At 41.6% G+C, this 16,527-nt stretch overlaps 1 protein-coding gene across 3 annotated transcripts in view; it reads right to left on the reverse strand.

The window, feature by feature from the left end:
• The window catches only part of med12 (mediator complex subunit 12), a 193,392-nt gene that overhangs the window by 38,487 nt on the left and 138,378 nt on the right, over nucleotides 1-16,527 (reverse strand). For all 3 annotated transcript variants that reach the window (XM_078546961.1, XM_078546960.1, XM_078546962.1), the window contains exons 30-32: nucleotides 13,685-13,846; nucleotides 6,803-6,914; nucleotides 2,304-2,393 (exon numbers count right to left, since the gene is read on the reverse strand). In XM_078546961.1, coding sequence (XP_078403087.1) covers nucleotides 2,304-2,393; nucleotides 6,803-6,914; nucleotides 13,685-13,846 — 364 coding nt within the window. The remainder of the gene's footprint in view (nucleotides 1-2,303; nucleotides 2,394-6,802; nucleotides 6,915-13,684; nucleotides 13,847-16,527) is intronic.

Genomic DNA, 16,527 nt, shown 5'->3' on the forward strand with positions numbered 1-16,527 from the left:
CCCTGGAGGCAGGCAGTTGCCTCAGGGAGCTGCAGACCTCCACAGAATAAACAAAACATCAAAAATGCTGCAAAATATGTCCACGCAGCAGAATCAAGCATCTGAAAGCATGCCTCACAAAGAACCAGTCCCCAGATATTTCTTTTTATTTTATTTCCCCACGGAGATTTCATCTTGCACTGGATCGAGGTTTGAGCAAAAATGTAAATGCCGCCTGGCCAACTTGCCCATCTGCCAACCGTAAAAGTGGACGGGTCGTGAAAAATCACTTTCAGTTGCCCCCTTAATAGGGTTAATTGCTTGTGTCTGCGCTTCCGACTGCCGCGCGCTCCTGCCGAGTGAGATATCACGCAAGTGCGCGCGGACATCAGGACACCCGCCCAATGTTATCTCGCTCTATTTCGCGGCTGGACGTGTTGGGCATGCACCCGCCCGTGGGACGTAAAATTCTGGCCATAGTACTGTAGGAAGTTATCATAGCTGACCAGCCAGCTTAGCTCATTAATGTGATGTGAAATATTGATCTATCCCTGAGGCTAGTGATACCTCCCAGTCAATTTTAAATAACCCTGCAAGCAGTCAATGTCTTCATGAGTAGTAGGACTTGAGGTGGAAAGAGCTTGAAACTTAATTAACAATCTGTATTGGAACTTGAAAGGTTTAGCTGGTAAATTATGCACATATTAATCAAAAAGATTGAACTATACCAACCAAAAACTAATCCGCAGACCATCAGAAAGAACAGAATATCAATGCACACTGGAAATGAATGCAAAATGGTCATTTTCTAATAAGCAAGCATTTGAGCAAAGGACTCTAATTTGGTTCAAGCAGCCTTGAATAAGAACTTGGCACAAGGCAGTCCTGTGACCGAGGGTTACTGAGTATTGCATCTTTTAAGCAGAAACAGATGCTATCCTGACAGCCTGTATACTTGACATACCCTTTAGGAAAGGGCTTTGATGAAATCACCTGAAGACCTGGATACCATGCATGCTGCACAGGTGACCACAAAGCATCACTGAAGAGGGAAAAAGCAAAATATGCTGAAAATCTCAAATAAAATCAGAAAAGGCTGGCTATACTCAGCAGGTCAGGCAGCATCTGTGGAGAAGAATAAAGTTAACATTTCAGGTTGCTGCCTGAAATGTTAACTCTGTTTCTGTCTGCAGATGCTGCCTGGCACGCTGAGTACTGCCAGCATTTTCTGTTTTACTACCAGAGAGAGCAGTATTGTCTGATGCCATGATTGGATCCAACTGAAGTAGCTTTCTGCTTACAATACCAACAGGTAGCCTTACGAGTACAGGCTTTTCAATGATGAAAGTAAACTTAAAACTCAAATTCATTACAACATTGCTGTCTTTGTGATCATCAAATGTCACCGTTATACTGTTACTAAGTAAATTGCAAGTACACTGTGATGGTGACAGTTATAATTAAGTTTTTATTGAGCTTATGATGATTTAGATGCAACTGACTGTTAACAAATTAATTTAGCTATATTGTAGTTGCCAATCTTATGATGTAACCAATTTCTAATTTTCGGAAGTAGTAGTGGGGAGCGGCAAAGATCTATTCAATATCATTTCACTAATACAGGCTACATATTGGAATTCTTCAACGCAATGCTTTTGATACACTGGAAATGTCGCATGGGATTTAACATTCTTTTCTGCTCCTCATTCTCCAGTGTTATGATGGATGAAACAGTAACATGCTCCAGCTAAGAGCCACTGCTCTTTACTCATTCAGAACCTAACATGTGGAAATCATTTACAAAAAAAACTATTTTAAAAAGAGACTGCTCACTCTTTATAAGCTCTAAATCCTACAGTAAAGAGGAAGCTATATGTTCTTGCATTTATGCTTTGGGACTTTAAAGCATTTTTTTTGGAAAATAAAGCAATGCAGAGAGACAAAAAGTGGTAAAAGCGCTAATGTCTTTGTATCTGGAAGCTGTTTCCCCAAAAACTTTAAACAATAAGCAATACTCAGTAATCACTAACAAATCATGCCCACAGACTGGCAGTTATTGCCTGGCAGAGATCCAATTCTCAGGCTGTGAACATGGAGACTGAAAATTAAGATACTAAATAAATGCAGGGCTTTTTTTCAGTTAAAGGATATAATTATTTGTGTAAATAAGGTTAAGGGAAAGAAAAATGAGAAAGGTAAGTACGGAGAAATGGAATGAAAAGAAACAATGGCCAAATGTAAACTGGAGAGGAAGTGAATGACTAAGAAGCATTGGCCCAGTAAGGTAATATACTCAAATTATTTTCTCCTTAAACAATCCTTACAAGGTTTAAGCGAAGTTTCAGTGCTTCATGCATCATCTGTTTGGCTTTACAGTCATCCTGGTACTGATCTTCACGCCAGTTTGTTACAATCTGAGAAAGATAAATAGTACAATTATTGGATTTATCTTTTGGTGGTCAGTTAGCCAGTGCCATCCTTCCTACAAAGTAATTTACTATCAGACAGATATTGATAAGAGTACCCAAAGAGGACATTGCTGCTTCAGCAGGGAGTTGCAACAAGTTCAAAAGAAAGTAAACTCCAAGTATCATCACACTGACGCCTCTTGAGGGACTAATAAAAAATGTTTTCAGAAACATGTGAAATTATTTGAGGTTTGAATGAAGCTTTTATACAGGAATGTTAATCTAGATTCTTTAAACCCTTCACATAACACCAATCCTTGTAGCGGTTTTCATTGTTCAGTATTGGAAAAACCATCTGCACTAAACTCGAATGTAACTCTTCAAGGCTTGAAAAGAATTACACTTCAAATCCAATCAAAATCTGGAGAGTAGATACAGCACTTGTACAGCCATGCAAACCAATAAATGCTGAACTCAAATTCCTATTCTTTACTGAGTTGGCTCACATATGTCAGGATGATGGAGGTGTTACATCTGGTCTCATTATCTCCTGATAAGGAAAAAGGGAGGATCGGGTAAGCATTCAGGGTTTACACTCTTGATCACTGTCCTGTTGGAAAGTGCTTGTGTGTGGACATTGGGTGAAGACAAAACTCGACTTAGCTGTATTGCGCTCTACAGTTACTCACTCTGTAGGCTCATACATGAAAATGGCCACTTGGTTGAGGCAGTAGATACTGTTGGAGCTCATGTAACATTTCCAGCAAAGAGAATGTTTTCAGGAGCAGATAACAAAACTGGAGGCAAATTCCATCAATTTCTAGGACAAAATAAGATTGTAAAGTTGTTACACCCAGCATAGGAAGCAGCTGTTGTATTACATGTTTATTCTGAAGTTCAATTCCTTGACAATGGCCGACAAGATACAATTTTCTTGGAATGCAGCAGGCTTTGGAGAGAAATTACATTCCAGTACCACACATAAGGGCACAGGAGCTTTTGTTGCCCATAACAACATGATTGTAGGATCTGCATTCTGTATCTACTCTTATGGCATTACATTCTTAATACAATATTGTTCCTTAATGCTACACTATTGCATTAATGTGCAGTTCATACTTTTTACTATGTGATACTTAAAACCAAAAATGAAGTCGGAAGATCATGGAGGTGAATCACATATTTCCCATTGGTTCACTTTGGAATCATCCTGATGGCCCAGGGGGAAAATGCACAGTTCATGGAGCCACAAAGACCAGGGAGTTACAGGTTAGAATCATAGAATCACGACAGCATAGCAGGAGGCCAGTAAGCCCGCCAAGTCCATGCTGGCTCGAATCAATAGCAGTTTGGCTCGTCCTCCTCCCCTGCTCTTCTCCCTGTAGCCCTCCAATTTATTTCTGTTCATACGTTTATCTAATTCCCTTTTGAAAGTCATGACTGATTCTGCCTCCTCCACACTTTCAGGCAGTGCATTCCAGAACCTAAGCATTCGCTGCATTAAAAAGATTTTCATGTTGCCTTTGGTTCTTTTTGCCAATCACCTCAAATCCGTGTACTCTTCTTCTTCTTCTTAACCCTTCTGCCAATTGGAACAGTTTCTCTCTATCTACTTTGTCTACACTCCACTTGATTTTGAATACCGTTATCATATCTCCTCTCAACCTTCTCTGCTTTAAGAAGAGCAGCCCCAGCTTCTCCAATATATCCATGCAACTGAAGTCCCCCTCTCATCCCTGGAACCACTCTCATAAATCTTTTAAGCTCCCCCTCTAAAGCCTTCACATCCTACCTAAAGTATGGTGCCCAGGATTGGAAGCAGTACTCCAGTTGAGACGGAATCAGTGCCTTATAAAGGTTTAGCATAACTTCCTTGCTTTTATACTCTATGGCTCTATTTATAAAACCCAGGATCCCACATCCCTTTTTTAACCTCTTTCTCAACCTGCCCGATTTATGCTTCAACCTTCAACGGTTTATGCACATCCCCAGGTCTCTCTGTTCCAAAACCTCCTTTAGAATTGTACCTTTATTTTATATTGCCTCTCCTTGTTCTTCCTACCAAAATGTATCACTTCACACTTTGCTGCATTAAGTTTCATCTATCACTTGTCCACCCATCCCATCAGGCTGTCTATATCCTTCTGAAGTCTATCATTATCCTCCTCACAGTTCCAATACTTCCAAATTTGATGTAATCTACGAATTTGGAAATTGTGCCCTGTACACTTAAGTCTGGGTCATCAATATAAAAAAAGCAATACCTATTACTGACCCCTGGGGAACCCCACTGTATATCTTCCTTTAGTCCAACAAACTGGAGATTACATATATTGCCTATGTTGTTCCCCAATATCAGCTGGCATGGTAGAAGAGGTTCTCCAACTGGCTTCAATGCCCCTGATTGGGAGGGGAAAGGTCCGTTAGCTTGTTTTGCAAACAGTTCGGAGTATAAGAGTAAGGAAAATTTACTGCAAATATATTGAGCTTTGATAAGAATACAGCTGGAGTACTGCATACAGTTTTGCTTTCCTTTATTAAAGGAGGGTATACTTGCCTTACATGGGGTGCAACGAAAGTTCACTAGATTGATTTCTGAGATGAGTGAGATTAAGTAGAATGGGCTTATATTCTCTGGAGGTTAGAGGAATTAGAGGTGATCTTATTGAAATACATAAAAATTCCTAGAGGGCTTGACAGGATATGTGCCACGAGGCTGTTTTTTCCAGCTGAAGAGTCTAGAACTAGGGGGGGTGATAGTCTCAGGATAAGGGGTTGGCAATTTAGGAATGAAATGAAAATTCTTTACTTAGAGGGTTCTGAATCTTTGGAATTCGCTCCCCCTAGGGATTGGGATGTTCAGTCATTGAGTATATTCAAGACTGAAGTCAATAGTATTTTGGACTAAAGGAATCAAGGGATATGGGAATAGTGCAGGAAGATGAAGTTAAGGCAGATAACCAGCCATGATCTTATTAAATAGCAAAACAAGCTTGTGGGGGCCATATGGCCTACCCTTGTTCCTATTTATGTTCTTATGCATCATCTCTTGACTGTTGTTCAGCTGGAGATTGCACAGATATCTGGATTTGGCTAGCCAATGTCTCCTAGTTTAACAGACCGCTGATGTTTGTTGTTCAAGCTCAGCGGTGCAGGACAGCCAAGGTAATGGATGGTTTCCAATATCTGTGGGGCTACACATCAGCAAGAAAAATGCCTAAAGGAAATAACAGCAGACAATTGGAGGAAGGGAACTTTTTCAATTTTCTGATAGCAGCATTCTAATCCTACTGTACTTGGCACTATAGTCCTGTTCCACCTGACTGTACAAACTAATAAGAAGTAGCTTCCCTCTAATTTATTTATTCTATGTTGACTCTAAATAATTGAGATGACAGACTGGTAGAAAGGCAAAAACAATACACATGTTTCAAATCCCTGTTTGGATACTCAAAGGCTATCAAGCTGGCATAGTTGATTGTGCTCCAGCCCCTGTGTCAGAAGCTTGAAGCCCCGTGATGAAGAGCTGTAGCTATGAGGATAGATTGGAGAGGCTGGGAATGTTTTCCTTGAAGAAGGTTGAGAGGAGGTTTGATAGAGGTATTCAAGATCCTGAGGGATATGGACAGGGTAAATAGTGAGAAACTGTTCCCACTCAAGAGAACATCAATAACTAGAGGGCTTGACAGGATATGTGCCACGAAGCTGTTTTTTCCAGCTGAAGAGTCTAGAACTAAGGGGGGTGATGGTCTCAGGATAAGGGGTTGGCAATTTACAAGGTACAAAATAATTGGCAAAAGGAGTAAATGTGATGTGAGGAAATTTTTTTCACCCAGATTTGGAGTCTGGAACAAACTTCCTGAAGGGGTGGTGGATGCAGGTTCGATGGAGGTATTCAAAAAGGAATTGGATTGCTACCTGAAAAGAGAGAATGTGCCAGGTTACGGGGATAAGGCAGGGGAGTGGGACTAGGTAGAATGCTCTTTCAGAGAGCCAGTGCAGACTCAATGGGCCAAACAGCCTCCTTCTGCACTGTAAAGATACTGTGATTTCAGCACATAATTTAAGCTGATGCTTCAGGGCATTACTATGAGGGATGGCGGGGGCGGGGGGGGGGCAGTGACGAGGAAGACGGGGAGCATGGGGTAGGTGCAGGGTTTGCATCTGAGGGTTGCTGGATGTTAAATCAAGGTTCTGCTCAAGGGGTTATTAAAGCTGAAATGGGAAGAGGGTAACACTAGAATTTCGGAACAATGAGATCAGTTGATGGAAAGGTCTTCCTCAAATCGTAACATTATTTGATGGACCTAGCAGTGCAAAAGGACTGAAACAGACCAGTGTAATCACATCACCTATATCTGCCAATATGCAACTCACTTTTCTTCCACAACTAATAATTTTGAGGGTTACATTACCTGTTGGACCTGGCTGTAAAGGGAGGTGAGAAGCCCCTCCCTTTGTTCATCCTGCCCTTTCAGGCATGTCAGAACCAAAGAAAGAAATGGCTGTTGACTCAGCAGAGACATACTGTAGAGAAAAGTAAAGATTAAATAAAATATATTAATGTCCATGTAATGTCTCCAAATGATATTATCAAATTAATTTCACCTTAATAAACAGAGTAATTGAATTCTGGTGCCTTTTTTAATTACAAATTATTTGATGGTATTCAGGTACACAATTGAAGATGTTCTCTATAACCCTAGTTAAGAAACCCAAACTTACCTGCTCGTCAGGAACAGGGGTCGGAAACACCAAGCCCCAACAGTCTTCAGAGTTCCCGCGCATGTGCATGCGCAGGCCAGGAGCAGGCTACACATGCGCAGTTCTTCATATTTATGTTCTTCAGGCCCAGGACAGGTCCTGTGCGCTTGTGCATAGCAAAAGGGCATAAAAACTCACGTCAGGTGACTGGGTGCAGGGCACCATGGCCAGCAAGTGTCCCAGGTGGGGGGCAAGGGAGGGGGACACGGAGAGGTCCTAAGAAGTGTCCCAGAGAGAGGGACAAAGACAGTGGACAGAAACACATCCTAGTTTATCCTAGTTAAGAAAAAGAGAGGAGCAGAGAGAAACAGGTTCCAAGGGGCTGCAAGGAGCAGACTTTAAGTGAAGTGAGCTCGCGAGAAGCCCTGATAATCGAAGAGGGCTCAGAAGAAGCCCTGAAGATCTGAGAAGGCAGCCTAAGGTTGGTGACTCTGTTGTGCTGTGGGCTGTTGAGGCAAAGGTACTTCTTTGGAGTAGTGTTCTCCTTGACATGGCTGAAGAGCTGCAATTGTGCTTGTAGGTTGATGCTTATGTGTACTCCGGACTCCAGTGGAACGGGATCTCAGAAGATGAGACGGAAACCCTGAGAGGTGAGCCATCGTTGAAGCCGTCCACATTAGAGCCGCTTTTGGAAAGAATTCCAAGGCAATATCTTCAAAGGTGAAAATTGGAAACCTTCGTGAGAAAGACGAAGTTTCAGTGAGATTGGTTGACTCAGTGTTATGAACATCTGGGTGGGTTGTTGAGAAATCCCTGGATTCTGTTTTGCTTGCACTGGCATTTATTGCTATTGTGATGTGTTCAACCAAAGTTGGCTTGCTAATTTACATGTACCTCATACTTACCCTGAATGTTAGAGTATAAGTTAGATATTGTAAATTGTTTTATTTTTCTAACCTTGTATAGTAAAGTTTGTTTGTTCAAAACCCGTGGAATCTTGTGGCATTCTTCACTTAATAAGTGTCTTGAATCTCAAGCTTTGTCTACTTTAAACAAAATGTTATTGATCCCTAACCAGGTCTCACCAACAACTTGGGGGTATGGCCAAGGATTATAACACCCTATAGGTTAAGAGTCAAGGTCTGCAGCATAAAACACCACTGAGGCTGAAAAACATAAGAAAGATGACAGGGGAATTAGAAAATAGCGTGGTCTGAAAAATTTACAGATTGTAGGAGAGAGGGAAGACCGAAGGAAGATGCATAGTTAGAGTTGGAGACAAAAGAGTCTTCAGTTTATTCAACACAGAAAGGACTGATGGCATTCCTGCAGCTTGGAAGGAACAAGACATTTCAAAGGAACACCAACCATACGAGACAGAGAAACAAGAAAAGGAGTAACAGCAGTAGAGAAGTTCAGAACTCAAGGCGAGAGGATGACTTATCACATAGAAAACTTATTTTATGCTATCCAGGAGTGTAAAAAAATATGCATGATAATGTATTTAAGTTTACACTTTGATATCTAGTGGATGCATTTTAAAATGGTGCAATATCAAGCATCCAATATCCAACTGAACAGGGAAGGGGAACGCTTGAATGCAGATACACATAAAATGTAGAATGACAGTGATCCGATGCCACACTGAACGATTGGTTTGTGCAAGTGCGGTGCACCATCATGACTGTAGATTTGTAGGCTTGTTACTGATCCGAGAAAATTACAATAATCAGGCAAGTGGTATTGAGCAAGTTGTTGGGGCTGTGGGCTGACAAATCTCCAGGTCCGGGTGGACTTCACCCTAAGGTCTTGAAAGAAGTAGCTGGTGCACTGGTTTTAATTTTCCAAAATTCCCTAGATTCAGGGAAGGTTACATTAGATTGTAAAATAGCAAATATAACCTTCATTCAAAAAGGGAGGGAGACAGAAAGGAAACTATAGGCTAGTTAGCCTAACATCTGTCATAGGGAAAGTGTTAGAAGCTATTATTGAAGATGTTATAGCAGGGCACTTAGAAAAAATCAAGGCAATCAGGCAAATTCAATATGGTTTTGTAAAAGGGAAATCATGTTTAACCAATTTATTGGAGTTCTTTGAAGGAGTCACATGTGCTGTGGATAAAGGGGAACAGTTGGATGTACTGTACTTAGATTTCCAGAAGGCATTTGATTAAGTGCCACATCAAAGGTTATTGCAGAAAATAAAAGCTCATGGTATAGGGGGTAACATATTGGCATGGATAGAAGGTTGGCTAGCTAACAGGAAGCAGAGAGTTGGCATAAATAGGTCTTTTTCTGGCTGGCAGGATGTGACAAGTGGTGTGCCACAGGGATCAGTGCTGGGGCCTCAACTTTTTACAATTATATAAATGCTTTGGATGAAGGGACTGAAGGAATGGTCACTAAATTTGTTGACGACACAAAGGTAGGTGGGAAAGTAACTTGTGAAGAGGACATAAGGAGGGTACAAAGTGGCATAGATACGTTAAGTGAGTGGGCAAAGATCAGGAAAATGGAGTATAATGTAGTCAAATGTGAAATTGTTCATTTGGCAGGAAGAATAAAAAAAAAGCTTATTATCTAAATGGTGAGAGATTGAGGAGCTCTGAGATTCAGAAGGATCTGGGTGTCCTCGTGCATGAATCACAAAAGGTTAGTATGCAAGTACAGCAGGTAATTAGGAAAGCTAATAGAACGCTAACATTTATTATGAGGGGAATTGATTACAAAAGTACGGAGGTTATGCTTCAGTTGTGCAGGGCATTGGTGAGACCACATATGGAGAATTGTGTACAGTACCGGTCTCCTTATTTAAAGAAAGATGTAAATGTGTTAGAAGCAGTTCAGAGAAGGTTTACCAGGAATGGGTAGGTTGTATTATGAGGAAAGGCTGCACAGTTTGGCTTGTATCCACTGGAATTTAGAACAGTAAGAGGCGACTTAATTGAAAACTTTAAGATCCTGAGGGGTTTTGTCGAGAGGGTGGATCTAGAACTAGGCGTCGTTGTTGTTTAAAAATAAGGGGTCACTCATTTAACACAGGGATGAGGAGAAATTTTTTCTCTCAGAGTTTTTGCAGCTCTCTTCCTCAAAAGAAGGGAGAAGCAGAGTCTTTAATTGGTTTTAAGGCAGAGCTAGATAGATTCTTGATTAACAAAGGCGTGAAAGGTTATCGGGGATAGGCAGGAATGTGGGGTTGAGGTTACATTCCAATCAGCCATGGTCTTACTGAATGGCAGAGCAGGCTTGAGGGGCCAAAAGGCCTATTCCTAATTCGTATATTCATATGTATCCTGGCTAAGCACAGGTCAGCCATTTTTTTCTAAGGGGAAAGGGGAAAAGAAAAATTGAGCACTTGCCAATAGAATTACAAAAAGTGACAAAGCTAGAGTTCTGGGCCAGTTATACATATGTCTACCAGGGCACGTAATTCAGTGCAAGGGTCATCAAACGATAATAATGGGGTAATTATATTAGGTGATTTCAACTTTCCCAACATTAATTGGAATAGATATAGTGTTAAGGGCTTGGATAGAGTGGATTTCTTGAAATGTGTACAGGAGAACTTTTTAGGTCAATGTGTAGAGGGTCCAACAAGGGACAGTGCATTGCTGGACCTAATTCTGGGGAATGAAGCCGGACAGGTGGCTGAGGTGGACGAGCATTTTAGCAATAGCGACCACAACATGGTACAGTTTAAGTTTGTTATGGACAAAGAAATCTACAAGTTGCAAAAAAATGTTTTGGATTAGGGGAGAGCGGATTTTAGTAAAATAAGGCAGGATCTGGCCAAGGTAGATTGGAAACAGTTACTTGTGGGGAAATCAACAGAGGAACAGCGGGGGGTGTTCAAAAAGGAAATGGGGAGGGTACAGGCTCAACATGTTCCCTCTAGGGCAACAGGAAGGAGTAACAAGCCCAGAGAACCATGGATGACCGGAGATATTCAGGTTACGATGAGAAGGAAAAGAGAGGCTTTTAGCAGATACAAGGAAAGCAAATCAGCAGAGGCATTAGTGGAGTACAGACAGTGCAGGGTGGAGCTTAAGATAGCAATTAGGAGAGCAAAGAGGGGATATGAGAAAGCTCTGACTGGTAAAAGTAGGGAAAATCCCAAGATAGTCTATAAGTATATCAATGGGGAGAGGATAACCAGGGAAAGAGTAGGGCTCATAAGGGACCAAGGGGGCAATCTATGGGTGGAGCCAGAGGACATCGCTAGAGTGTTGAATGAATACTTCACGTCCGTCTTCACTCATGAGAATGAGGATGAAGGTAGCGAACTTGGGGAGAGAGACTGCAAGGTTCTTCAGCAAATTGATATAGGGAGTGACAAAATATTGGAGGTGTTGGCAGGCTTAAAAGTGGACAAATCTCCAGGTCCAGATGATGTGTCCCATCTGAGAGAGGCAAGGGAGGAGATCGCAGGGGCTCTGACCCAAATTTTTAATTCCTCTCTGGCCACGGGGGAGGTGCCAGAGGACTGGAGAACAGCTAATGTGGTTCCGCAATTTAAGAAGGGTTGTAGAGATAAGCCAGGGAACTACAGGCCAGTTAGTCTCACGTCAGTGGTAGGGTAACTATTGGAGAAAGTTCTGAAGGAGAGTATCTATCTCCACTTGGAGAGGCAAGGTTCGATCAGGGATAGTCAGCATGGCTTTGTCAGAGGGAGGTTATGCCTAACAGATTAGATTGAATTTTTTGGGGAGATGACCAGGTGTGTAGATGAGGGTAGTGCAGTTGATATAGTTTATATGGATTTCAGCAAAGCCTTTGACAAGATCCTACATGGGAGACTTATAAAGAAGGCAAATGCACATGGAATACAGGGTAATTTGATAAGGTGGATTCACAATTGGCTTAGTTGTAGGAGGCAGAGGGTGATGACAGAAGGATGCTTTAGTGACTGGAAGTCAGTGTCCAGTGGCGTGCCACAGGGATCTGTGCTCGGTCCCCTATTATTCATCATTTATATAAACGACGTAGATGACTATGTGGGGGGTAGGATTAGTAAGTTTGCGGATGACACAAAGATTGGCCAGGTGGTTAACAGTGAGGTTGAGTGTCTTGAGCTACAGGAAGATATAGACGGGATGGTCAAATGGGCAGATAAGTGGCAGATGGAATTTAACCCTGAAAAGTGTGAGGTGATACACTTTGGGAGGATTAATTTGACGAAATATTCAATGAACGGCATGGCACTAGGAAGTTCTGAGGAACAAAGGGACCTTGGCGTGTGTGTCCATAGATCTCTGAAGGCGGAAGGGCATGTTAGTGGGGTGGTGAAAAAGGCATTTGGGACACTTGCCTTTATCAATCGAGGCATGATTACAAAAGTAGGGAGGTCATGTTGGAGTTGTATAGAATGTTGGTGAGGCCACAGCTGGGGTACTGTGTGCAGCTCTGGTTGCCACATTATAGGAAGGATGTGATTGCACTGGAGGGGGTGCAGAGCAGATTCACCAGGATGTTGCCTGGGATGAAACATTTAAGTTATGAAGAGAGATTGGATAGACTTGGGTTGTTTTCATTGGAGCCGAGAAGACTGAGGGGCGACCTGATCGAGGTGTACAAGATTATGAGGGGCATGGACAGGGTGGATAGGGAGCAGCTCTTCCCCTTAGTTGAAGGCTCAGTCATGAGGGGACATAAGTTCAAGGTGAGGGGCAGGAGGTTTAGGGGGGATGTGAGGAAAACTTTTTTACCCAGAGGGTGGTGACGGTCTGGAATGCGCTGCCTGGGAGGGTGGTGGAGGTGGGTTGCCTCACATCCTTTAAAAAGTACCTGGGTGAGCACTTGGCACGTCATAACATTCAAGGCTATGGGCCAAGTGCTGGTAAATGGGATTAGGTGGGTAGATCAGGTGTTTCTCACGTGTCGGTGCAGACTCAACGGGCCGAAGGGCCTCTTCTGCACTGTGATCTTGTGACGAAACGGCAATTCTTTGGCAGCACTTCCCTTACTTGAAAGTACCTATGCAATAGGTGCATGGAAACACCATCACCCCCAAGTTGCTCCAGAAGCAGACACCCAAACATGGACATATCTCACCATTCATGGCTGCTACATCAAAATCCTGGAACTCCCTCCCTAGAAGTACTGTAAGCGTGCTTTTGCCACATGGACAGCTCACCAAGTTTCAAGTGCAACTAGAGATCGGCAATAAATCTTGGCCTTTCTGGCAACACCCATATCCAAAAAATGGCTTTTTAAAAAATAGAGAAACAGGGATTGTTTTTTGTTCTTGTTGCAATTTAGACACTAAATTATGCAAGTAAAGAGGTTCAGTGTGGTCTGATATCACACTGAATAGGTGCGTGGAAATTAGTGCACAATCATGACAGTCATTTTGTGCACATTCATGATCCTGGTTAAGCAGAGATCTGCCTTTTTTTTCCTGTGCTGCTCAGTGTTCTTTCCAGTGGTTATGTTGCTACACATCAGGTGGATTTGTTATTGATGAAAGCTCAGAAAGACACTGATGCCAAATCAGCACAAGTATCATTAAGTGAGTCAACAGTGGAAAGCTGTCAGTGAGGACAGCACCAAACATTGCTGTTACTATTCATTAAAAAGTTAAAAACCCACACTTGCCTCTTCTGTTTCTGCCGATCCCGCTCTTTCCGTGAGGATGACCCTAGATGTTGACCTTTCTCCAACTCCTCACCAGCTGCTTTCAGCACATGACCTTGGACAGATGTTGGCAACTTTGCAATCAATGGTGCCACCAGCCAGACACCTGTCCGCTCTGATGAGCTGCGTGTAAAAATAAAATTGTATTTAAATACAACAACAATACATAATACACAAATACCACCTACAATTAGGCGGTCGTGGTGTCTGGAATCATAATCAATTTCAACTGTAGAACATCTTTCAGTAGCATGAAGTCCTGGAGACCACAAGTTTGCAGGTGCGATTCAGGGGTGAGCTCAATTAGCAAATGTCAGCAGTTGGGTTGCTAAAATTAGCAAAACATCTCTCCTTCTTTAAGACAATCCTTAATATTTCTCTCTTTAACCAAGTTTTTGGTCACTTCTCCTAATATCTCCTTATTTAACAAAAACAGAAAGAGCTAGAAATACTCAGCATGTCTAGCAGCATCTATGGAAAGAAAAATAGTGTCATTGTTCCACAATAATAGCAAAGCATGCCAGCTTGAAACATTTAACTCTGCGTTTATTGCTCCACAGATGCTGCCAGACCGGATGAGTATTTCCAGTATGTTTTGTTTCTATTTCATATTTCCAGCATTATCAGTATTTTATTTTTGCTCTAATATCTCCTTTTATGACTCTGTCAAATTTTGCCTAACAATGTTCCTGCAAGCACCTTGGGAACTATTGCCACATTAAAAAACAGTACATAAATGTAAATTGTTGTTGTTACTGCCTGAATTAGGATGGAGAGAAAAGGGAAAAACATGGCCAGAGTACCTGGTCCAGAAACTATTCAATAGCCTGCTGCAAAGTGTTCATTTCTAGCTATTAGACAGTGCTTTGCTGTGATTCTTACCATGCTAAATAATCTGACAATTTACTGTCTAGGCTCAATTGAAGAATGGCCATCTAGGCAAGGAATCAATGAGTTATGAGCACATTTATCTCAAAAAAAGCCAGCATCTTCGGGGTAGATGGGGAGAAAGTTAAAGCTGCTTCATTCAAATCATCTGCTCATTCAATTTTTAGGCCTAAATTTCCTTTCAACTGTTATGTTCCTTAGTTCAAATCACTAAACACTTCAAATCATTTTCACAAAAAAAGCTTTGAATTGTCAATAGTAGATTATATCATCAATGGGCTTGAGCACATAGTCCAGGCTGGCACTCTAGTGCAGCACCAATGGAACACAGAAACAGAAATAGGCCATTTCGCCCCATTAGCATTTTCTATCATTCACTGAGATCATGGCTGACCTGCAACCTAAATCCATTTACCCACCTTTAGCCCATACCCTTTAATACCTTTGGTTAACCAAAATCTATCAATCTCAGTTTTAAAATAAACAGATCCACATAATTATGAACAACAAAGATAGACATAAGAATGATGTTCTGCTGAGAGTGCTTGAGGAGTATAGGTCCAAATTAAAATGGAGACCCTCTTAAGGTAATAACCTCTACATTGTTATCTAAGGCATGCGCCACTCAGCATAGGGTCAAGAAGATTAGATGAAGAAATAAATGCATGGCTCAAAGAGTGATATGAAAAGAAGGGGTTTTGATTCATGTGGCAAAGGCATCAGTATTGGGGTAAAAGGAAGTGATTCTGTTGGGGTTATCTCCACTTAACTTGGACTGGGATCAGTGGTCTATTGAATCATATAACTAGGGTGATGAATAGGGCTTTAAACTAAAAGGGTGGTGGGGGAAGGGGTCAGGTAAAGGGAGATTTAGAAATCTAAAGAGAAAGGTTGAGGCATCAGAGTAGTGTAGTGCTTTGGGAAGGGACAAGCAGAGTGGACAGGAAGGGACATAGAGTTTAATGGTAATAGTGCATCTACAAATAAGGTCCATGTAAAGGATAGGAGCAACAAAAGAAAATTAAAGGCTCTTTATCTGAATGGATGAAGCATTTGTAATAAGATTGATGAAATAGCAGCACAACTAGCGATAAACGGTTTAGATCTAATCACCAGTACAGAGGCATGATTACAAGGTGACCAGGGCTGGGAAATAGATATTCCACATTACGCATTTCGAAAAGGCAGACAGAAAGGAAAAGGAGCAGCCCTAATAGTAGAGGGCGACATAAGAACAGTAGTAAGAAAGGATCTCGGCTCAGAGGATCAGAAAGCATAATCAGTATGGATGAAGATTAGGGATAACAAGGGTCAGGAAGCACTGATGGAAGTAGTTTGTGGGCCCCCTAAAAGCAGTTATGACACTGGACAGAACGATAAGCAAAAAAAGTATCGGAGCGTGTAACAAAAGTAATGTGATAATTGTCGGTAACTTCAACCTTCATATGGAATGGACCAAGCAAATTGACAAAGTCATCAAGGTTGCTACCTGGAGAAGAGAGGAAGAAGAGCTTTAACAAATATATAAAAAGGAAGAAAGTAGCTACAGTAAACACTGGTCCCTCAGAAGCAAAGGAGAAATTATTCTGGGGAATGAGGAAATGGAACAGACAATGACAAATATTTTGCATCTTTACAGTAGAAGACACAAATTACATAACAGAAATAGAGGGACAAATTAGAGTGAGGAACTTCAGGTAGTTAATAAAAAGCAGAGAAAAAGCACTGGAGAAACCTGAGGGACTAAAATTGAAACAAATCCCCAGGACCTGATAGATAGTCGATGCACTGGTTATGATTTTCCAAAATTCCCTAGATTCTGGAATAATCCTAGCAGATTGGAAATTAACAAATGTAACACTGCTATTCAAGAAACAAGGGAGAGAAGAAACGAGGAACAACAGGCCAGTTAGCCT

Source organism: Cetorhinus maximus, chromosome 8, assembly GCF_964194155.1.
Source record: "Cetorhinus maximus chromosome 8, sCetMax3.hap1.1, whole genome shotgun sequence".
Lineage (NCBI taxonomy): Eukaryota > Metazoa > Chordata > Chondrichthyes > Lamniformes > Cetorhinidae > Cetorhinus > Cetorhinus maximus.